The 23,393-nt window shown below is 52.7% G+C and overlaps 1 protein-coding gene across 1 annotated transcript in view; it reads left to right on the top strand.

Annotated features, from left to right (window-relative positions):
• XXYLT1 (xyloside xylosyltransferase 1) overlaps positions 1-23,393 on the top strand; it is a 173,416-nt gene continuing 150,023 nt past the window's right edge. The window contains exon 1 of the mRNA XM_046659641.1: positions 1-558. Within this exon, the coding sequence (XP_046515597.1) occupies positions 55-558 (504 nt within the window). The 5' untranslated portion in view covers positions 1-54. The remainder of the gene's footprint in view (positions 559-23,393) is intronic.

Consider the following 23,393-nt stretch of genomic DNA (forward strand, 5'->3'; position numbering starts at 1 on the left):
GCTGGGGTAGTGGTCTCGGCTGCCGGCGGCTGCTCGGCCCGCCGGCCGTGGCGCATGGGTCTTCTCCGAGGCGGGCCCCCATGCGCTCGGGCCATGGCGCGCCTGGGTGCCGTGCGCTCCCATTACTGCGCGCTGCTGCTGGCCGCGGCGCTTGCCGTTTGCGCCTTCTACTACCTAGGCTCGGGCCGGGAGACCTTCTCCAGCGCCACCAAGAGGCTGAAGGAGGCCCGCGCCGGGGCCCCCGCCGCGCCCTCGCCGCCCGCGCCGGATTTGGCGCGGGGCTCCGTGGCGCCGGCCCCGGGCGCCAAGGCCAAGAGCCTGGAGGGCGGCGGGGCCGGGCCGGTGGACTACCACCTGCTGATGATGTTCACCAAGGCGGAGCACAACGCCGCGCTGCAGGCCAAGGCCCGCGTCGCGCTCCGCTCCCTGCTGCACCTTGCCAAGTTCGAGGCGCACGAGGTGCTTAACCTGCATTTCGTGAGCGAGGAGGCCAGCCGCGAGGTGGCTAAGGCCCTGCTGCGGGAGCTGCTGCCGCCCGCCACCGGCTTCAAGTGCAAGGTGAGCGGGACCGCAGCTGGGGGCCCCCGGCGTGTGGCCCACCCGGTCCCCGGTGTAGTCAGAGGTCCGAAGGGAGGTGTCTTCGTTGCGCTGTCCGCTGCCAACCCCTGTAGAAGCCTAACCCCTTAAACCACCGTCCCACGTGTGTGTTCACAGCATGCTGGAGGCATCGTCTGGGGGCGTGTCCCACAGAAGGTCGCGCTCAGCTTGTGCAGGAGTGGAGCCGCGGTGCCACCTGACTTCCCCTCTCCCCCCGCCCCGGCCACGTCTCTCCTTCTTAAGTGGGGCCCCCCGGAGAATTGGCACGCCCCCTCTTTGCTAGCGTTGCAGGATAGTAGTGCCTTCAGAGTCTGCACCTCTTTCTTCTCCTCAAGCTTTGCCTTTTGAGGATGGAGCAGGTCATCTGAAGGCACCGATAGTCATCCTGTGCAGAGTCTGCTGGGCAGGGTCTTAGTGAGGCCTCTTGCATCGTTGACGTTGCAGTGACTTTCTCGTAGCTCTTAAGGTATTGCGGTCGAAACTGGTCAAGCCCAGACCCAGCCAGTGTGAACCATCTCATCTCTTCTCCGTGCCCCCTTCTCCCCTACCCTCAAGGGTCATGAGCCCATTTAGAGAAGCTGCGGGTTCCTCCAAAGGAGGAAGAGAATGCGCGAAGAGGTGCAGATAAGATCTGGGGAGAGCCGAGCAGAGCTGTCTCCCTTGTCCCAGGCTGGACCAGCCTGCCTCCGTGGCGGTGCCCACCTCTCCCCATCATCACACTTCGCCTGCTTGTCAGAGATTGGGTTCCTAGCCTAGTGTTCATCGCTCAAATTGCTTGCCTCAGTTTGACCTAATGGTTGCACAGAGGGGATCCAAGGTCTGAGTTTTGGGTAGGAGTAGGTGATCTCAAAGGATGGAGACTGATGTCGGGGGAGGGCGGTGAGGCAAGAGTAGGGCTTCATGTGTCTGTGTCCAGAGAGTGACTCAGGGGAGCTGCTGCTAGGGTCCTGAGGGTTCAGGGTCTGCTGTTTGTTGCCTACAGAATCAAGTCCCAGTTTCTTGGTAGGGCTGTCTGTGTTGTGGGCCCAGCCTTCCTCTCCAGCCTTGCTTCTTGTCCTTCCCCTACATGCACCTTACATCTTAATGGTACTGAATGTGCCTTTACACAAGCTGTACTCTGCCCAGAATGTCCTTACTTCCCTCTTGAGCCCTTGGCTCCTTTTTAGTCAGCTCTCACCTCCCCTGGGAATGTCCCTAGACCCTGGAGATAGTCCATGCCCAGCACTCCACAGCTCTCCATTCCTGCTTCCCCCATAGCATCAAAGGTCTGTTCCCTGCACAGGACAAGTGAGCCTGTCGGGAACACCCACCACAGGGAAGGGCACCTGAGTCTGGATTTCATGCTGTAGGAGACCAAGAGTCCAGGACCTGGACCTTGTGACTGGAAGGGCCTTTGGGACCCACTGTCTGACCTGGGGTTTTTCAATTTACCTAATTAGAATCTCCAGATGTAGGGCCTGGCACCCTGTCCCAGGTGATCCTTAGGAATATAATGTCTGAGTAACTGTGCTAGTCCAATGGAGAAAGCCAAGGGCTCTTGGTCACAGGTCCAGTCTGGGCAGAGCTGAGATTTGACCAGCATTGTCATCCCTTCACTTTCTGAGACAGAGGAAGCAACTCAGGCTTACTCTACACCATTGCCAGATCTCTGCCGTCCCCGTATGCCAAGCTCCAGCCACAGCTACTTATTGCACACCCAGTGCTTTCCAGGCACAGCTACTTACTGCACACCCAGTGCTTTCCAGCCACAGCTGCTTATTGCACACCCAGTGCTTTCCAGCCACAGCTACTTACTGCACACCTAGTGCTTTCCAGCCACAGCTACTTATTGCACACCCAGTGCTTTCCAGCCACAGCTACTTAACTACACACCCAGTGCCTTCCAGCCGCAGCTACTTATTGCACACCCAGTGTTTTCCAGCCAACATACCTTTGCTTATGTCATCCCTCTGTCAGGATACTCTTTCTCTGTCCATCTCCAAGTCTTGCCCATCTTCAGATACCATCCCCTCCTTGGAGCTGTCTGAGGGATCCCCCTCTGAAAGGCGTGTCTTCCTCTTCCTCCTGCAAGTACCCCCCTGGTGCTGTGACTATATCATGTTGTGTCTCCCATCCCTATGCATAATGCCTGGCACATAGTGACACCAGAAATACTTGTCCAGGGGCAGGCCAGCCTCAGGGCTGGGTTCCCATCTTGGGGTCTGTGTTTCATGCTCTGACTCCCTCCCTCCCTTTGGTGAGCCCTGTTCTGACAGCCATAGTGGTCACCCAAGGCCTGGAGGCAGCTGCAAATGACCTGAAGGAATTGACCCCACCCCTGTTGAGACATGAGAGGTGAGGGTCCAGGGCTTCCAGCCAGATGGCTGTCGTCAGATAAGGATTTATCAGTTCCAGCATAAAAGTGCTCCCACTACTTTTGAGTTCATATTGTGTGAATCTGTTTTCTGTTTGTGATAAGAGGTGCTCTTTTTTCTTTAAATGTGTGGTCCTAAAAGGTTTGCCTCATTTTATTTGTCATTTAATTTTTTCCTCAGGTTTTGAGTATTCCTGAAAGCAATGCATCTTCAGGCACCACTTCATACATGCCTTCCCCGCTGCCAGCAATACCCCCGTGCCCGCATCCTTAGCTCGTACTCTGCTTTCAGGTCTCAGTGTCAATGTTGTTTCCTTGGTAACCCTTTCCTGAGCCCCTATAACACCCTCTCATAGCATCAAGTACTTTTCTGTAGCAACGTTTATCACAGTTGTAATTATCTAATTATTGAATGAATTATTTGTCTACCTTGCTAGACTGTAAATCCCTTAAGGGCACGGACCCTGCCTTCTCTGAAATGTTTTATCCCCAGCACCGAACATCATGCCTTACATGTGGGAGTGCATTTTATACTGAGAATTATCTATTCCATATTAATTAGGAAGAAGGAAACTGTAGAAATTCTCACCCTGGTTGCATCAGAGCTGGGAGGGATCTTCCAGAGCACGTAGCACACCAGGTGAGGAAACTTCCCAAGGCCACGTGGGGAGTTACTGACTGGCTGGGGCTAGACCCCGTGAGCTGGGCCAATGTTTTCCTTTTGTACCATGTTTCCCTTCTAAGGAGCTCTTCTCCCGTCTAAGATAGGGTGGGGAGGACAAGTCACTTCCAGGGAGGGTTTCCTTGAAGTGTGTTAGAACACCTTGGGAGGAGGAAGGCCGCTCCTTGCCCGCCCAACTGTCTGCAGACACCCTGGGAACCGCCCCCCGCCCGTGTCTGCAGGATGCAGAGCAGGGCTACCGTGAGCAGCATAGACATGCTCACACCCAGAGGGCCATTTTCAAGTGACACAGAAATACCTGTTTGCTGAAATGCTTGTGGAAATTGATCACAGTGACCTGAGATTGTGTTTTGGTTAATGAACTACTAGCTAAAAAACCATTCATTTAGCCAGAATAATCTTTCAGTTATTATTGAAAGTCTCTCAGAATCTACTGGTTTATCTCCTAACAGTGGTGTTTACGTGCTGTCATGTTGCCTCTGACTCCTGGCAACCCTGTGAATGGGTGATGTCCACAATGTCCCGTCCTCACAGCCCTACTCAGAATTTTTTTCTTTTTCTCTTTCTTTTAAACTTTTTTACCTTGAAGATCCTATGATGAGACACTCCTGCACTAAGGGAGTATATTTTTTGTTCATTTATTTAATAACTATCCAAACCAGGTACTGGGTTAGGAACTGCTTCTAGCCTATGTAATAGGTCTATAGACTAACTGCATATGATCACCTGATGACACTTAGTAAAAATACAGAATCCTGGGCCCTGCCCCAGTCTGTGGGTCAGACTGTCCTGGACGAGTCTTGGGAATCGGAGTTTTTATGGGGCTGCAGAGGCGAGCGTAGGAGTCCCTGCTGTAAGGGGTCCAGGAGCACCTGGTGCTCTCCTGCCAGTCTTTCAGACTCAGTTCAGGCATCCTTTTCTCTGTGCAGCCTTCCCTGGGAGCACAATGCCTGGCACATAGTAGGCATTCAGGAAACATCTGACTGAACAGCTTTCTTTCTTCCAGGCTATCCTGGCTCAGCTGGCCTGGGAAAGACTGCTGCATTCACCTTGCTAAAACGCTGCCTTTATCACATCATTTCCACTCCAAACCTCTGTCATCCCAGGTCATTCCAGCCTTCTAGACCCACAGTAGCTGGCTTCAGCTTCCTTGTCCAGCCTTTCCTTCCTAAGCTGTAGGAAAAGCTGTTCCTTATCATAGAGCTTTGCTTGCTCTGCTTCTGAGCCTTCTGTTGTCTCCTGCTGTCTGTCAAGTGGAATACTACGCTTTTAAAACTTATGTCAAGACTTATCTCTTCCATAAGTCTTCCTTGCTGTACCAGGTTTGATAGAATATAGCATGGGAACCCCCAGATATTGGTGGCTTAAGCAAGAGTGAGCTTTATTTCTTATCTAAATGAAGTCCAGGCATTCCTGGGCTGGCATGGGAGCTTTGTGAAGTCATCAGGGTTGTAGGCTCCTTCCAGCTCTGTTTCACTGTCCCTAGGGAGTGGCCCTTGTCCTCATGGTCCAGGATGGCTGCCAGAGCTTTAGCCATCACGTCTGTGTTGCAGCAGCAGGATGGAGGCAGAACCAAAGCAGAGTACTCAGTTAAAAGGAGAGGTTCAGTTAATAAGGAAGGAGAAGAGAGCATGTTTTGGGCTGGCAATCAGCCATCTCTGCCACACCCCCTCAGGAGCCCAGCCTGCACTTTGAAGCCCCAGGAATGACCAAGCACCTCTGTGTGTGGGACCCTGAATTCCCAGCTGCAGGGGACACAGGCATGGGTCAGGCACAGCCCCTGCCATGCAGGAACCACATCGCTTAGCATTGCACTCACTTACATCCTGTCCTGCTGCAGAACACAGTGGGGTGGGCAAGGAGAGGTCCCGAGGGAGTGAGACAGCGCTGAGTTTAAATGCTGGTTGCAAGTTACTGCTGGGTGACCGTGGGTAATCCCCCTCACCTCTCAGGGCTTCCAAGCCTCCTGTAAACTGAGGGTGAAATACCCACCTCCCATGTGCCAGTGAGGATTAAATGCACGATGCTGTACCACACTCAGCCCAGGGCTGCTGTGTTGGTTATTATGGGTCCAGTCTCACAGTGCCGTTCTGCTCTGCTGACTTCTGGGGAAATCAACACAACGAGTGGGCCCCAGAGCACCTCGCCATGACTTGGCACTGACAGGACCCTGCGGTCATCTCCTCCCTCCTTTTTGGGGTGGCTGGCCCCCTGCAGCGGCCTGGGGGGCTCACCTGCCTCTGTTGGTACACCCTCAGAGGCTCAGCAGTGTGGCTTCTTTGTGGTGTTTCTCTTGTGCTGTCGCTGTGTCATCACTCAGATGTTAACCACTCAGAAAGCCCTTCCTTGAACCCTTTTTCTAAAGCAGCCCCCACCCCAGGCCTCGTGATCTTTCCCATCACCTTGTTGGGGGCACCTATTCATTTGTTCATTCATTCATTCATTCAACAGATGTTACTGAGCATGCAGCCCCTGTTAGGTGCCTGCGAACAGCAGGAACAGAACAGAGTCCCTGCCCTCACGGAACTTACAGGGTGGGGTTGCGGGGGGAAGTTGGGAGGTCGACTTCAAATAAACGAGAGCGGGAGTCAGGTTGTGATAAGTTGCAGAGAGAGAAGTAAGGCTGGAGGAGGACACGGAGTGTATAGGGGTGGGGAGGGTTGGCAGAGGTGGTCAGGGACAGTCCCATGGATACGCTGCATTTGAACCGGGGCCGAAGGAAGTGAGAGGTGAATTGTTGGAACGTCTGGAATGGAAAGCTCTAGTCAGAACTGCACATGAGAGGGCTCGGGCAGGGGTGTGCTCCACGCATTTGAGAAAACATCCTGTTCCCCCTCCTGGAATATAATGTCCACGAGGGCAGGGGTACTACTTACCTCCTTCGTCTGACCTAGTGCAGCCTCCTGCGTATGGAAGGCATGGAACAGTGGAGACGTCCATCACTGTCAGATTCTTAGCGCAGTTCCTGGCACCTTCTAGGCTCTCAATAAATATTTGTAGTTGACTGATTGATGGCTCTATTAATTAAACCCAAGAAATCCTAGAAGAGTTCTCAGCCATCTGTCCCTCTTCTGTCAAACCCCCGCCTCCTCAGGGCGTGAGGCTGGGTTGCTCAGTCTCCAGATGACAAGTCAGGAATAAAAGGGAGCCATGTGCATTCCATGCTTAAAAGCAATTGTTGGCTTCCAGGAGGAATGTGTGCTGAGTTCTAGGGGTGACTAGACAGATGTTAAAGCTCTTGGCACACACTAGGAAATTTCCAGTTTCTTTTACTGCAAGAGCATAACGGTGAGTGTCCTTGAAAAGATAGTAGCTCAGCTCGTAGTTGGGGCTGGAAAGAAGCCTGAGTGTCGAGACCTCGATGCTGGCTGTCTCACTGATGAAGCTGATGACAGACAGGTGACACTGAAATGCAGGTTCTCCAGCTTGTCATGGCAGCGGGCACCTGGCACCCAGAATGAAACTTCTGAATATGGTATGACAGTCTGGGAAAGAGGTGATCAGAGAAATGTGTCCTGAAATGAGAGACTCTTTGAAAACATAGGCTGACATATTATTCTATAGGATTTAGAGAACAGTGGTGTTTTACCAAACTCACTTAACAGTGGAACTCTTTTAAATTATAGTATGTTCATGAAAGAACGGTAGTAGTTTGCGTACCAGTGCATGTTTCTCATGGAAAACTTTACTCATGGATCTAGAGAATAATTTTGTATAGTATTATTGTATCATATACAATAAACTCTGGATTATTTCACAGGTATGTGTTGAAATGATAAGGCAAAGTCCACAACATAGGCCATGGGTCATCATATAGATGAAACACACTGATACATGGATGATTTGTAATTGCTATGGGGGCCTCAACGCACAGATGAAAGTTCCAGCTTTGGGCATCAGTAGTTCTCATGATTTTCTGACTGTTCTCTGTTCCCATGGGCCATTTTTAAAAGACATAATTACATTTTTTTGCAATTTAAAAAAACTGATATAATTCACATACTCTAAAATTCACCCCTTTAAAATACACAGTTCAGTGGTTTTTAATATTCACAATGTGGCTCAGTCATGACCACTAATTCCAGAACATTCATCGGCCCAAAAAGAAACCCCATACCTATAAGTAGTCATTCCCCATTCTCCCTTCTCCTCAGCCCTGGCAAACACTAATCTGCTTTGTGTCTCTGTAAATTTGCTTATCCTGAACATTTCATAAAAGGACTCCTTCACTGTGACCTTTTGCGTCTGGCTTCTTTCACTTGCCATAATGTTTTTAAGGTTCATGTTGTAACATGTCAGTACTTCATCCCTTTTTATGGTTGAATAATATTCCATTGTATGGATATACCACATTTTATTTATCCATTCATTAGTTGATGGACATTTGGGTTGTTTCTGCTTTTTGGCTATTAGGAATAATTCACTGTGAATATTCATTTACAAGTTTTTGTGTGGATATAGTTTTCAGATCTCTTGGGTTTATACCTAGGAGTGAAATGGCTGGGTCATGTGGTAACTCTTGTTAACCTTTTGAGGAACTGCCAGACTGTTTTCTGAAGTAGCTGCGCCATTTTACATTCCCACCGACAGTGTATGAGGGTTCTGATTTCTCCACATCCTCACCAGAATGTGTCTGTCTTTTTGATTATAGCCATCCTACTGGGTATGAAGTAGCATCTCATTGGGGTTTCGATTTGCACTTCCCCAATGATTAATGATGAAATGATTACATACTGATAAGGTCAACTGCATAAGTGTATTTGGTATTTTTCTTACATATTTACCAAAATGCATTTTACAAGAAAAACCAGGTATCTTGACTCCCTCCTCCTCATCCTGAAAGATGTTGTAACATCTCTGGAAACACCTATATTCTGAAGAACACGGTTTGGAAATTTCTGATGTGTACAGTAATGTTATGCCTAAAACCAATGAGGGGGTGTTACTAGTATGAAGATTTGAGTAGGAGAATAACTAACCACATTTGTTCAGCACTGCAGAGCTTATAAAAACGTTTTCACAAACGTCTCATTGGAGCATCAGTGTGATGGTGAAGGAACCCCCAAGGCTGAGAGATCTGGGACTGACCTGAGCTCCACACTAGGGCTGGAGCTGGCCTCTTAATCTGTATCATCCCCCTGCCCAGCTGCCCCAAATAAATACAGTATGAACAGACTGTGCCTGCCGCCAGTGCAGCTTCAGTCTCACTGGGCTTCACGGGGCATCGCAGAATCACCAAGCATTGGAGAAGGAAGGAAACAACCTCTGGGCGTGGCATCCTCCCAGTGACAGACCTCAGGCAGAGAGGACAGAGACTTAGTGCCACACAGAGCTGGGCCCGCCCTTGTTCTATTTGAGTGTCAGCGTTACCAGCAGCCTTGGTCCCTTTTGGAAGGGTGGATGAGAGCTGGCTTACCTTAACCCCCACAGCAGAGCAGGCAGGATGTGGGGCCCCCACGGATCTCTGGCTGGGGGTGGGCGAGCACCACCTTGACCTCCAGGAGGCCAAACCCCTGCCGGTTCCTCAGGGCTAGTTTTCCAGCTGCCCTGTGCTTGAGACGGACCAGGGAGTTGCTATTGGCGGAGATGTATTCCCCAGATGGGCACCAGGTGGTGTGTCCTCTGCTTGAGGGCGTGCGCTGGAAGGAGCTCCAGGGCTGGAATCAGCGCGCGGGGCTCCCCGGCCAGGAGAAGGAGGAGCTGCGGGAGTGCAGCTCACGCTGGACCGCCGGGCTCCCCTGCGGGTCACCGCGCCCTCTCTGAGACCCGCGGGCAGTAGTGGGGAGGGCAGGAGCTTGCCCTCCTGCTCCCGGGCCAGGGTCACCTCCCCGGCCTACGAGCCGCGTGCGGCGCTCCGCGCGGCCGCTGGGAGGCGCTGCTGCACCGCGTTTGCGCGGCCGGAGCCAGGCGCTGGGTGCTCGGGCCGCGCTGCTTCTCCCACCACCGGAACCTCGCGCGCACGCGGAGCTGTTCTTGTTCTTTCTCGACGAACGTTCTCCCCCCTCCCTCCCTCCCCGCCCCCCGTGTTTTACAAGGGAAGACTGAAGTGAAAGGGAGTCTGCGTGGCGATTGTGGGCGGTCATTTCCTTCCTGCGCCCGCTGTACACCTGCTTTGATGAGGCCCTTTGAAAAAGGTGGATGAAAAAGAAGCTGCGATCCTGGCTGGAGAAGCCTGCAGTGCTTCCCCGCGGCACAGTCGGAGGGAAGAGTGAGGATGGGGGCGGAGTGTGTCCCTGCGCATCTGAGCCTGCTCGCCCCTCCTTGGTCCCAGCCCCGTGACCCCACCCGGCGCCGCCCCCGGGCCTTTCAGCTTCCCAGGGCGCATCCTTTCCCCTCAATCTGGGGTCCCGTCTCACCTAGCACGGGCCCTCCGGGTGCAGGGAGGCGGGCTTCCGCTTAGAAAGGGAAAGCGTGTCTCTTGGAGCTGCGTGTCTCTTGGAGCTGCGTGAGAGGAGAGCCCCTCTCGCCCGCGGTGAGCTCGGTTTGCGCTCCGTCTGGGGCCCCAGATGTCCTGGCACTTGGTGGAAAGTTGGGCAAGTGGCCCGAGTCTCCGAGAGGCAGGCATGGCGGGGAGGGGCGCGTTCATCCCAGTGCAGGTCCTGGTTGCCTGACTGCGTGGAGTCTCTGCATCCTTAGCTGTCAGATGGCCTCGGATTCCCCCCTCATGGGGCACGTCACAGCGGTGAATGTGAGCATCCCCAGTCCGTGCCTGGCGGAGGGAGGCCGCTAGAGGTGAGGAGAAGCCCCCCGGCCGCTGGAGGGGTCGAGAACGGGGGCTTCCTGCATCTCCCGCACCTGCAGAATGCCGTCTGGGGTACCTGGCAGGACCTGGGAGGGACTCCCTGCTTCCCTTCCTCACACCTTTCCCTGTCCACGGCTCTTTCCTTTGGCCTCTGCCACTCACAATGGCCTGTAGGTTGCTGAGGGCCCGTCAGGGTGACCAGGACATCTCCAGCCTCCCCCCCCCCCCCCCCCGCCCCGCTTCCCCAGACCATAGGGCCCTTTACTAGGGACCCTGGCCCCAAGAGGCAAGTTTGTGATGCAGTCTGTATGTGCTCCTGTCCCTGTGTGCTCCTGTCTCTGTTCCAGGTGCCTGTTCTGAGCAGCAGAGCCAGGGCCTGTCAGCTGGCACAAAGCCTGCTGTTAAGTTAATGTGTTTTAAATTAAAGCCATTTGTTTTATTTATTGGGGTAATTACTGTTAAGCAGCCCCGATTAAGTGATCCTCCTGCTGGTGGGACGGAGTGTCCCAGAGGCTGGCCTCTGTTGCCCTGCTCTGGTTCTCCGGCCTTGGAAGCACCCCTGTGCTCCCTCACCTCCTCTTCCTCTCCACCCTGGAGCTGTCCACCAGCAGAGCTGTCCTGCCTGCCAAGGGGTGGCCCCAGGGCAGGAGTGCATGACTTGGAGCCTGAGACTTGGGCTCAAATGCAGTCTGTGACATTTGGGAACAGCATGGCCTTGGATGTAACCCCTCTGAGCCTCCAGCCCCTCACCTATGACTTTACAGGGTGGTTGTGAGGTAAAATGAGGCAGCATGGGGTCCGGCACATGGCAGATGGCCAATAAATGGTGGCTGCTGCTAATGGTACCTGAGTAGGTGTGTCGGGAGGAGAGGCCCTTTTCTCATCATCTTAGAAGGCACAATGCTCGTTGATTCAACTGGAGGGCAGTGGGGCCAGCTCGAAAAACAGCGTTCTGTCCAGGTTTGCTCAGGGCGTCTTAGTCTCTTCTGGCTGCTATAGCAAAATACCACAGACTGAGTGGCTTATGAACAATAGAAATTTGTTTCTCACAGTTCTGGAGGCTGGAAGTCCACGATCAGGGTGCCAGCATGGTTGGGTTCTGGCAAAGGCCCTCTTCCGGGTTGCAGACTGGCAACTTCTCACTGTGTCCTCACATGGTGGAGGTGGGAGGGGCGGGGAGCTCTCCGGGGCCTCCTTCATCAGGGCACTAAGCCCATTCAGGAGGGCTCCACCCTCATGGCCTAAGTACCTCCCAAAGGTTCCACCTCCAAATACCATCACCCTGGGTGTTCGAATGTCAACAAATGAATTCTGGGGGACACACAAACATTCAGACCATAGCACAGGGTGTCCTTGTGTTCTTTCGTCTTCTTCAGTTCTCCAAACTACAGTGTTCTCTCCTTCTCTGACCCTCCCCTCATCCCCCACACACTGCTTGACAAGGCACTGTTTGTCTCTCTCTGAAAGCACCAGACACTGTGGCTTCATCTGGTGCTCAGTTGTGTCTATGCTTTCTCTTTTCTGCTGGAAGAGGCTCCAGTCTTCGTCTCTCCCTCCCCGACTGTGCCTAGCACTTGTCTGGCTCTGGGCGGAGGCTCAGCAAATGCTAGCTTGATTTGGTCTGTGTGCTGGAGCAGGTGCTACTATTTCTTGTCAGGATGGTGATGCTGGAGTCTGTGCTTTTGTAGTCTTTGTGTAGGCAGCATGGATGATCCTGCTGCATCTTCTGGGGGATGGAGGCTTCTCTGTGAATCTTCCTTTCTAGAAGTTCCAATTCTAGGAGTTTCTAGAAGGTTCCAGTTCAAACTTGTTTCTAGTAAACTGTGAGCATTTTTCATGTTTTGTTTACCTCTTCTTAATTTGTTTTCTTGGTCTGATTGCACACATCAATTGTTCATAATCTTTTTGGGAATTCAGTGAAGTATCAACTGCAAATGATTGTAAAATGCCAGGCTACTGGGGAGACCCACATGCCTCCAGAACTTGGTCATATCCCCTGCTCCTGCTCATCCCTCTGAGTGGGGTCTTGGCCTCACCTTCTGTGGCTCACACCCCACAGAGTGCTGTGAGGGGGCCCTGCTCTTGCCAGATCATCATGGCAGTCCAGGACGTGGGCTCTGTGAGACCTGCCCACTTAGTCAGTCTCCTTGAGTCCTGGTCCGTGTGGGATTCTGGAGGGGCTTCACTGGCTCTGGCAGGTGGACAGGAGGACTAGTCATTGTTTGAAAAACCTCTACAGGATCAGGCATAGGGCAAGCTTTGCTCAGGGTGCCCGAGGCCACCTCCTGTCTGGGGGGTGGGAAGACATGGGGCAGGGGGTTCCAGGTGTGCCTGGGGCTGGCTTTGTGAGGATGGAGGGGCTGCTTGTAGGAGCCGGGGGGCTTTGGGGCTGTGCCTCCATTGTAAGTGGGTAGGATGTGACCCTCCCATCTTACAGAGGAGGGAACTGAGGCAGCTGGGGCAACAGACTGGGCTTGTCTCCTGTCAGTGGCAGGGGAGTCATGGCCAGAAGGTAGGCGGAGGGGAGCTGCAGGAGGGAGGGCCATCTGGCTGGGTCAGGCCATGGTGCTCTGGCTGGTTGGCAGAGGTCAGACCTAGTGTGGGCAGTCAGGACTCCAGAAGAGCAGAGGGAGCCACCAAGCCTGTGCCAGCCCGGCCGTCTCATGGAGCAGCTGGCTCTCACGTGGCTCTGCCTTCCCGAAGTGCCCAGAGTTGTGGTACACCCCGATGCACCGCAAGCAGTTCACGCCTCTGGGACTTTGCTCAGGTGCTTCCTCTCTGGGAACACCCATCCCTCCTTTCTGCATCTCATGAGCTCTTTTTACCCTTCAAGATTGAGCTCCAATGGGTGCCAATTATGTGTGGAAACCATCCCTGACCACCCCACTCTGGGTGAGCCCTTCTCTGAGCTCCTGCTTTGCTGAAATTGGCCCCTCTGCAAGCTCCCAGAGGGCAGGGCAGTGTCTTATTTCCTCCTGTGTCTCCAGGGCATAGTGCAGCACAGGCCTGCCGTGGAGTGAGACTTGGCACAAGCTCGCTGGACTAGACTAGGAGGTATTTGCCAGTGCAAGTGGGCAGTGAAGTATAAATGCAAGCTGTGAGCTGTGTCCTGAGGCCCACGGGAAGGGAGGAGTGGGCTGCCCCGCCCCCTGCTCCTCTCAGACGTTGTGAGCATGCTCTCACACGTGTAGGATGTGGATGGCCACCATTTGGAGTCTACCATCTGTAGAGGCTTTTTGTTTTAAAGAAGACTTCCTTGTCCTTTTTAACGCAGGCTCTCCAGGCAGGAAGTTGTCCAACCCAAGACCAGCCGGGAAGATCCTGGTCTGTTTTGGAGACTTCTTTCTGGGTTTCAGAACTAACCCCCTTGTATTACTATGAAGAAACACTGATGCTGGTCTGGGGGGTGGTGGGAGGAGCTTGGCTTGTGCTTCTGTCTTAGGGGTTTTGTTTCGCTCTCTCACCTTATACAGATAGGGAGGTTGGGGCTGCAGTGGCAACTCAAGTCTGCCCAGATCCCCCAGCTGCTAAGGGCCGGTTGTTTGGTCTCTCCAGTAAGCAGCCCAGCCCCTGCCCATAGACACTCGCCCTCAGCTGAAGTGTGGTGAGCCCAGCCGGGTATTGTGTTCCTGGGTTCTAGGGCTCTGTGACCCTGGCTTCCACTGGCAAGGTCTTTCATGCCTCTGAGCCTCAGTTTCTCATCTGTAAGATGGGTAGGGACCTTCCAGCCCTGAGGGATATTCCATCGCTCTCTCACTGGCGTGTGGAGACTGGGTGCTGGGAAGTTGTAAAGCACTTGTCCTTTCCAGACCTTTCCGGAATGGAGGGTGAGAGATTGGAGGGGTCTCAAAGCCAGTAGTCCCTGGAATGGCTCTGACCAAGTCCTCCTTGCTGACTCTCCTTCCCCCCTCTGGGAGATGTTGATTCGTTTCTCAGCCTCAGTCCCAAGCCAGGCTGCACCTCGGGGTGAAGGGGGCGACGTGCAGAATCACCCAAGCTCTCTCAGGTCTTAGCCATCGTCGTCAGTGATAGCAACGGTTGCCACCATTTAAGTGACAGGCACGATGCCAGCTTCTACCTTCATTCTCTTATTTGATCCTTGGAGCAGTCAGTCCAGCGAGGAGGGAGGGATTCTCCCCCAGGAAGAGGTTTCACAGATGAGCATCATGAGCGCAAAGCAGCTGTAGCAGCTTCCTCAGAGCCACACAGCTACGAGGTGGCTGAGCCAGGGTAGGAACCCGGTTTTTCTGACTCCTCAACACTATGCCTTGATGCCTGTAGTGTCTGTTTATTTTGTGGTTCGTTTTAGTCCCTCCAAACAGGGAACGGCGCTGTGAGAGCTAGGCTCCCCCGAGTAGGATTCCCACACTGCCCCTGTGCCCAGTGCTCGCTGGGGCCTTATGCACATGTCCTGTTGCCCTTGTCAGCAGGTCGAGGGCCCACTGTGTGTCTTGGGGCATGCATGGGGCAGATCTTTTATTCCTCCTCAAGGTTATTCCCTGGAGAGCCAGCTGGGGGCCTTGCTTTAGTGTGTGGGATCTTAGAGGACCCTCGTTGGGCAGCAAGTCATAGCAGGTCAGCATTGGAGGGAACTGGAAAGGTCATGTAGTCCAGTCCCTTCATGCTACCTGCAAGAAAATGGAGGCTCAGAAAGGCCAAGCGACTTGCTCAAGGCCACACAGCTTGTCAGTGGACAAGGGACCTGGGGCCCAGGTCTCCTGCCCTCAGTGTGTCCCTGCCTGCTGTCCTTGTTGTTTGTGTCTGAAGCCAGTTCTGAGTTGCGCTGGCTCTCTGTGCGCTTCTCTGTCCTCTGTTTTTGTTCCCAGCCTGACACATTTTTCGGATCTCACCTGTGATTGCCCTGCAGTCGCCTGTGTTTTGTGTACATTGAATGGCTTTGCTTCACACCCCACTGAGCAGCTGCCCCAGAATGAAGCTGAGCGGGCGTCTTCAGGTGCAGGCCCCAAGCCGTTCTGAAAGGCGCCCACTGCCCCTTTGCCTGGCCCTACGCAGCCCACTCCGGGCCTCCTGGGGCTGAGCCTGTGTGTGTGTGTGTGTGTGTGTGTAGGGGATTGTATGTGACAGGGGTTGGGGTAATACTCCCACTGTGTGTGTGTGTGTGTGTGTGTGTGTGTGTGTGTGGAGGGATTGTGTGTGTGACAGGGGTTGGGGTAATACTCCCACTGTGTGTGTGTGTGTGTGTGTGTGGAGGGGATTGTGTGTGTGACAGGGGTTGGGGTAATACTCCCACTGTGTGTGTGTGTGTGTGTGTGTGTGTGTGTGTGGAGGGATTGTATGTGTGACGGGGGTTGGGGTAATACTCCCACTGTGTGTGTGTGTGTGTGTGTGTGTGGAGGGATTGTGTGTGTGACAGGGGTTGGGGTAATACTCCCACTGCTGCTTTGGCCTAGGTCTGAACATCAGCCCCAGTCCTGCTGTGTCTGTTGCAAGGATTTCTGGGTAGTGGGCTCCCCATTATGTGAGCTGATCTACACGACACACAGTAGGGGCCCTCGATGCCTCTTTTTCTGCTGGTTCAAAGTCCAACTAGCTTGTCTTTAAGGTGCCGCTCATGCACCCCTCCTGGAGAGTCCACTCTCTCTGAAGACCTATTGCCTTGATCGCTCTCTCTGATGCCTCTGTTTTCCCCTGCTCTGTCTGCAGTGGTGGTGAAGCTGCCAGATGGGAGGCCTCCAGGGTAGCGTCCAGGTCTGATCTCTCTCTGTCCCGGTGCAGCCTGGCGTAGGGGTGGGCTCATGTCTCTTGAATGAGTATGGTATTAACTGCAGGGGGCCTGGGTCAGATTCCAGGTCTGCCTCATCCCTCTGGGAGGCGATGGGTGGTTGTTTGCCTTCTCTGAAATCCTTCCTCATCTGTAGAAGGGGTGCAATAATATCACCCACCTCAAAACCTTGTGGAGATGAAGTTAAATGAATTACTGTGTCTAAAGGACTTGTTTGTGCCCAGCATGTACCAGGTGTCTGCTGTGAACCTCAGGCCCGGCTGCCCCGTCCCCTGTGAAGGTTGTCCAGGTCTGTTCTGCCTTCCCGCAGCAGGCCCCTCTCTGGGTCCACCCCTACAGTACCATCTCATGGCCCTGCCCTGCCGGTCTGCACCTGCTCATCCTGTGTCACGGGTCAGCTCCTAGTAGAGGTGGCCACGCCTGAGCCGGCTGCATGGATGCTTAGGTTTGTCTTATCAAATAAAAGAGTAGGTTTGGCACAGAGACCCCTGGCCCACATACTTTATTATATCCTGCGTACGAGCTGAGTAAGAGTGAGGTGGTGACTGAGCCTGGAGGGATCAGCTGAGACGCATTACGCCCTGTGGTTCCCAGTTTTCTCACAGTGGAAAAGCAACAAGCTTTCAGCTCAAGGGAATGGCTCCTGGGGAGGACATGGTAACTTGGAAATACCCGGTAGGGAAGTGGGCCTGCGCCTTGTGGTTGGCAGGGCGAGACGCTTGTTATTTCAGCTGCTGACTACTTGTTTTAAGGTAAGTTTAACCTGTGGTCAGTGTGGGGTGGGACTTTGGTCCTGAGTCCCTGGGGATGGTACACTGGAAAACTGGCAAGGCTTGGTCAGTCACTGCTGACCTCTGAGTCATGGCCAGAATCTCAGGTCTCTGATTGCCCATTCGGGGTCCAGCTGTGCCTGTGGCCCACTCAGCCAGGAGGGGGCTGATGGGTAGGGCATGTGGGGTGCCCTCTGGGAGCATGGTCACACGCTGTCCAGCCTCAGGTGCACTGGCCACCCTGCAGTCCATAATGGAAGGTGCTCCCTAGTGTGAGCTGATGGCGGGCGCCCCCGTGACTTGTCTGAGAGCACCCTTTCTTCCATGTGTTCCAGTTTAAAACTCAGCATAGCTAGTGACTCCCTTCACCAGTGCAGAGCCAACAGCTAAATAGTTAATCAAGTCTGGTGAGTAGTATTTGCAGAGGATTTAAGATGTTATGTGGGTTTGTTCCCTTGACTTGTCTGTTCTTTAGACTCACTGAGCAGCTTTTGCTTTAATCAGAAACGTGAGCAACTGAAGTTATTTCCTGATATGGCTCTCTCAGAGTTGCAAGACTTTTAGAGCAAATGCAAAATGAAAACATTCTCTTTACCTAAGGCGAAGGCTCTGTCTCAGGCAGCTGGCTTTGGGAGATGAAATACGACCTTGCTGCTTAACCTCCTGGTTTCTGGAGCTGTTGACTTTTGAGCCCTTTTCTGTGACATGTGCGGCATCTGGAATTGATTTATGGAAATCTTTGGGGGATTCGTTATAACCTGGAAATATGAAAGGGAATTCTCGCTGCCCCACGAGCCCCCTGGGCCATGGATGGGCGTGTGAAGGCGGGAGGAGAAAGTGCTTAAGAGTGGGCAGGTGGGAGCACCAACTGGACCCCACTGAGAGCCCTTCGTGACCTGCCTCCAAGAGAGTAGAAAACTATAAATGTAGTTCTAACGAGCCGTCTTCATTTCTCCTTGTTCCCCTGAGCCTTGTCCACGTGCAGGCGTTCTTTGGTGCAGCAGGGGTATCTGGTCCCCTGCCCGTTCTGCTTGGTATGGGACCCGCACGTGATGGTGTCTCTCATGGACATTCTCCCGTCTTTCTGTCTTGTCTTCTGCTTGTTGTTTGTGCGGCTGTAGTGTAAGTGATCATCATATTTCTTTGGTAAGCCGTTCTGTGAGTTTCTGATTTTTCACACTGTAAGTAAACCACAGAGAACTTCTCTGTTGTGTACGGTTTTTCCTTTTGAATTGTTCCCAGGAACACTTGCTTGACTTTTCACCAGGAGCTCTTCCCAATCCTCTATGGTCCTGTACCCACAAATGAATGTGTCAAAGTCAGACCCTGCAGGAATGCTCCTCAGTACCCACTCTTGGCTTTCTATTGGAAAGAGTTTTGCCAGCAAATTTACATTGCCCGGCTCTGATTTCTCTCCTTTTATGTAGTATTTTATTTAAAAAAATTTTTAGTGTTTCATTTTTTATACATTAAATTATGAAGCATCAAAATATAGAAAAATTCAAGAAAAATGTAATAGATACCTGTTTTCCTACTATATATGTTAAATAGGGACTAACATTTTGTTGTGTTTGTTTCAAATTCTTTTTTTAAAAAAATCAAATGTAGATATAGCTGAAGCCCATCCCTACGTCTTCCCCACCCCACCCCCTCCCAGGTGTTCCTTGTCACACCCAAGAAGGTGGTGTACTTTGTGGAATTTGTGTTTTTGTACTTTTACCACCTATATGTGTTTATATATACACAAACGTACATACATAAATATGTATGTTATTCCTTTGTGTATTTTAAACAGTTAAATAAATGCTCTTATTATATATCCTTTTGATATTTCTCTTTTTACTCGACATTACGGTTTTGAGATTTATCCATGTTGATACATGTAGGTCTTGTTTGGTCATTTTAACTGCTGTGTAGGATTTTGTTATGGGCAGACCTGTTTATCCATTTTCCCTCTGAGAAATGGCTAGGTTGTTCCCACTTTTTTGTTGTTGCAAACACCGCTACCATGAACGTCCAGCCGCACGTCTGTGTACACAGGCATACTTGGGTTTCTCCAGGTTCCCTACCTGGAAGGGCATTTCCTGCCCCGTGAGCCCCCTGGGCCATGGATGAGCGTGTGCCCATCTGGGAGCATGTGCATCTTTCCAAGATCCTGCTGAGCTCTTCTCCAGCCGCTGGTCCCACTGTGTGCTCCGTGTCCTCCGGAGCCCGCGGGGTAGACCCCCTTTCCTTGCTGTGGGTCCCGCTGCCATCATGTCAGGAGGTGGAAACCTGAGAACAGCTTTGGGAATGGGACAGGAGAGAAACCGAGGGCAGACTTGAGCGTCCCTTAGCGCTACTCCAAAATTCCTGGCTGTGGCGACTGGGGCCGCCTTCCCCGGCATTTTCAGAATCTCTGTGGAGGAGGGTGAGAGGAAGGTGCCTGCAGCTGAGGGCGGTGTGGCCTTTGCTGAGTCTTGGCCGACTGCTGCAATGCTGTCGAGGAGGCAGGGCCTGGCTCCCCCAGTGACCTGCCGTGTAACCTGGGATAGCTCCATCCCCCGTCGCTGGGCCTCCGTTTCCCTGTCTGCATCATGAGGGTTAACCTGTTGACAATGAGGGACCTGTATGGCCTCTTGGCTCTCCCCATGTTGCTCCCCAACTTTGATTTTTGTAATTGGCAACGTGGTCTCCACTTTCTAGCCGCGGCTCCTTGCCCTGAGTCTCTGGAGGCCGGCAGGTCCGAGTGGGGGTGGGGGCTGCCTTGCAGGGCGGCAGTGGCCTGGTGCTCCCCGATGAGCGTCCCCTCAGTGAATGGTCTGTGCGTTCATAAGCCTTGAGGGAAGGGCCTCAGATCCCGGGGGCGGGACGCCGAAGCAGATTCATGCTGACAGAGGGGACTCCAAGGGCTGCTGCTGGCCCAGGGGACACTCGCGAAAGCCAGAGCAAAGGAGCACTGCTTTCTTTTCAGGTTCTTGTAGCCCTGTCCAGTATGGCTGCGGTGTGAACTGGTCACGGAGCCAGTATTTACTGTGTGCTTAGTAGGCGCCAGCACCGTCCTAGGACGTTCGTGCTCACTGGGTGGATCAGGGAACAGAAGAGACAGAGCATGTGGAAAGCCTCTGCCTTTGTGGAGTTTCTGTTCTGCAGGAAGAAGATTAAATGAGCTAATAGTATTTGTCTGCTTTGCTGCTTGGGATGCAGTGATGTTTGTGCTCAGAAAGGGTTGGGTTTCATTTCATCACTTTGTTGTTCTGTGGTAAGCAATGAGTCAACTGTACGGTGTCCTAGGAGGTGAGTTATACAGTGTTAGCAGGGTAAGAGGCAGCAGAAGTTTGGGGTGTCGTGATTTTTAACTGGATAGGAATGGACACCGTCACTTGAAGGTGGCATTTGAGCAGAGGCGTAAAGGGTGAAGAAGTTGGCCAGGCAGCTCCTGAGAGAGCATTTGGGTGATGGGGTCAGCCAAGCTGAGGCTGGGGTGGGTGAGGGGTGCCTGGTGTGTTTGAGGAGCAGCAAGGCCAGCGCAGAACATGTGGGGAAGGGTGTCTGACCCAGCAGGAGGAGGGCGGGTCCCAGCCCTGGTCCCTCTGAGGAGTCTGGCTGTGACTGACTGGCAGGAGGAGCCTCTTCTGTGTTTTGAGTAGAGAAGGGTCACTCTGGCCACTGTGTGGAGGACAGAATGAAGGGGGCACCCATTGGGAGGCCAAAGTGCCAGCCCAGGGGAAAGAGGACAATGGCCTGAGCAGGGGGGAGCCGTTGGGGTGGGGAGGAGTGGGAGATTCAAGACCCATCCATGAAAAGGGGAAGCACAAGGTTTTCTACATTAGAGTTTATTCAGACACGGACTTGTGGCCTCAAAAGGGCTGTAAACAGCAGCTGCCCCTTTGACAGAGCTCGGGTTTGTAGTGTCCACGCTCAGTTGGGATCTGCCCTTCCATGAAGGAAGAAAAGAAGAAGAAAGGTGGAATGAGGGCAGTCTCTGGTGACTGGGAGGTTGTTCGTATTCTGGAATCGGAAAGGCCCGGGCTCAAATCTGGGCCTTGGCCGTTCACTGAGTCACCTTGGACAGGTGACTTCACCTCTCCTGCTACAGCTGCCTCCTCTATAAAGAGCACGGTCATGGCCAGGATCAGATGAGCTCCTGGTTGTTTACGTTGCTGCCTGACATGTTTCGTTTCATTTCTTTGTGGTCCTAGGATGAGCAGATGCCAGTGCCTGGCGTGGTGGGGCTTAGAGAAGTGCTGGGTCTCCAGTTATCACCCAGGGAGTCTGTCTGAGCTTGAGGTTGCACGAAGGGACTTAGTGGGGAGGACTCAGGAGATCTGGTTCTGACGTCAGCTGTGTGTGACCTTGGGGGAGGCAGGGACTCTGTCTGTGCACATCTCCTGGCTGCCGGGGCTGTGCTTGGCATTTTAAACACGTCATCTCACCCACAAAGGGAGGCGATGGACAGGAGCAGTCCTGTTAAAGTCTGGTCGTTGACTGTTTCCTTCCCTGTTCTTGACAATATCCTAGAACTGCCTGCAGCATTACCACTTGATGTGTGTTTTAAACTGACTCACCCTGTTTTTTTTCTTTTTCCTTAGCCTCTCCTTAGGTAACATCTGTGAAATCATAGTTCTAAAGTGTTTTTTACTAACATTTCTAGTAGTCTACATATCAAAGTAAGTCCCTAAGTATTAAAATAGAATGGGTGGTCTGTGTGCCTCTTAGAAGTCCCTTTTGTACCCCTCTGGAGGTGTGTACCACATCTTGGGGAGCACTGGACGAGGAGGTTTCGTGAAACCTGGGAGAGTGGGCAGCCTCTGGAAATGATGGAGGCTGCCCTGAAGTCTGATTGGTCTGAGCTCAGCAGAGTGCTCTGGTGCATCGATCCATCTGGGTCCCCATCCCAGAGAGCCAGGAGGGGAGTGGGGCTTGTGGGGACTGAGGCTCAGCCATGCACAAGACGATGGGTAGGAGGTGGAATGTGAGGCAGGCCCCCTGGCTGAGGCCACCTTTCTGCCTGTCTGATGAAGCAGGAAGATGACTAAGTGCATCCCTTTGGGTGTCACTTGTGGTCAAACCGCAAGGTTCTTTGGGAAGTCATAGGTCATGGGAGATTACCACACAAAAAAGAACAAATCAAGGAATCTGGTGAAGAAGACTCAGCAGACCTACAACCAGTCAACTTCCTGGTGAGTAGGTAGACTGGGGCAGCTTGTCCTCTGATTCCACAATGAAATCCCTCTTAACGACCGTCTCTCCTCCTTTCCCTGCTCTCCTTCGCTCTCAGAACTTTTCTTATCTTTTGGGGTGGAAAACATTATTTTGTAGCAAACTGGCTCCTACTGTCAGGAAAATTTAGCATTAAATGTAAAAAACCAAAACCTTGTAATTTTTAAAAGAGATGTATTGGGGAATGATTATACCCACTCTGTAAAGGTTATTCGCTTTAAAAAGAGATCACTAAACGTATTCTTTAGTGAGTGCTAGAAAAAGGTAGGGAGTGACTGAGGGCATTTGTTTTTAAGAATGACGGCTCAGTGTTGAGTGATGGGGATCCAGGGGCTGGAGGCCAGAGCAGCAGGTGGTGAGTGGCGAGGTGAAGCTGTGGGGCTGTGGGAGTTGGAGGGACTGTGCTATAGAATTATGGATCGATACTTATGGAACCCCTCTGCTATGTCAAGAATATCTGGAAGGCACGGGGTCACAGTGTGATATCACCGTTAGCTGGTTATTAACACTTACAGAGGCTAGAAGATGGCACAGACCTGTTTTTTCTGCCCCCACTTTTCCCTTGGAGTCGCCTTATGATTCATTGATAATCAGCCTTGGAGGAGCATCTGGGCCACCCCCTCTGTCTCTCTGCTTCTCTCAATGTGTTCGTCTTGTCTCAGATTCTTCCTTGCCCTCTAGGGACGTGGCTGTGGCTCCTTCCCGGTGATTTGCCATAGTTCCTGGTGGTCATCCTTGGAAGGCTCAGGTGTTCGAAGGTCTACAGAGCAGAGCACCTACAAGACCCACCAACCGTTTTCTTGCTTATTCTCTTATACACAATCTCTGTACATCGGTATGCTAACAAGGTCTTCATCTCTGTATCCATTTGCCAAAGACCCTCTTACCACTGGAGGCGAGGAGGATGGGAACAGAGCGAGGAGGAAGAAAAGTTGGTGCAGCCACACTGGGCGCACAGAGGGCACTGGGTCCAGCTCCTTAGCCTGGGGCCTCCTCCCTTCTGGTCGTGATGGGCTGTTCTTCCTTGATGGCTCTGTTAGGGGCACCTGAGTCAACAGAGAACTGAGGTTTTGAAAGCGAAAAGGGGTTTATCTTTGCCATTTATCCTGTCTCCATTACAGGCAAGAAAATGAAACATGGTGGGAACACGAGTAGGGACAGAGGGAGGAGCTGGAGAGAAGGCCCTGGCAGTGTGTGAGGTTGTGTAATCCCCTCCCCACCCCCACCAGGGCAGATGCCCATGGAGCCTTCAGCTGCTCCTCGGATGAAAGGAGTCTGGACCTTTGCCACCTTGGTCTTCTCCT

The sequence above is a fragment of the Equus quagga genome, chromosome 4 (genome assembly GCF_021613505.1).
Source record: "Equus quagga isolate Etosha38 chromosome 4, UCLA_HA_Equagga_1.0, whole genome shotgun sequence".
Classification (NCBI taxonomy): Eukaryota; Metazoa; Chordata; class Mammalia; order Perissodactyla; family Equidae; genus Equus; species Equus quagga.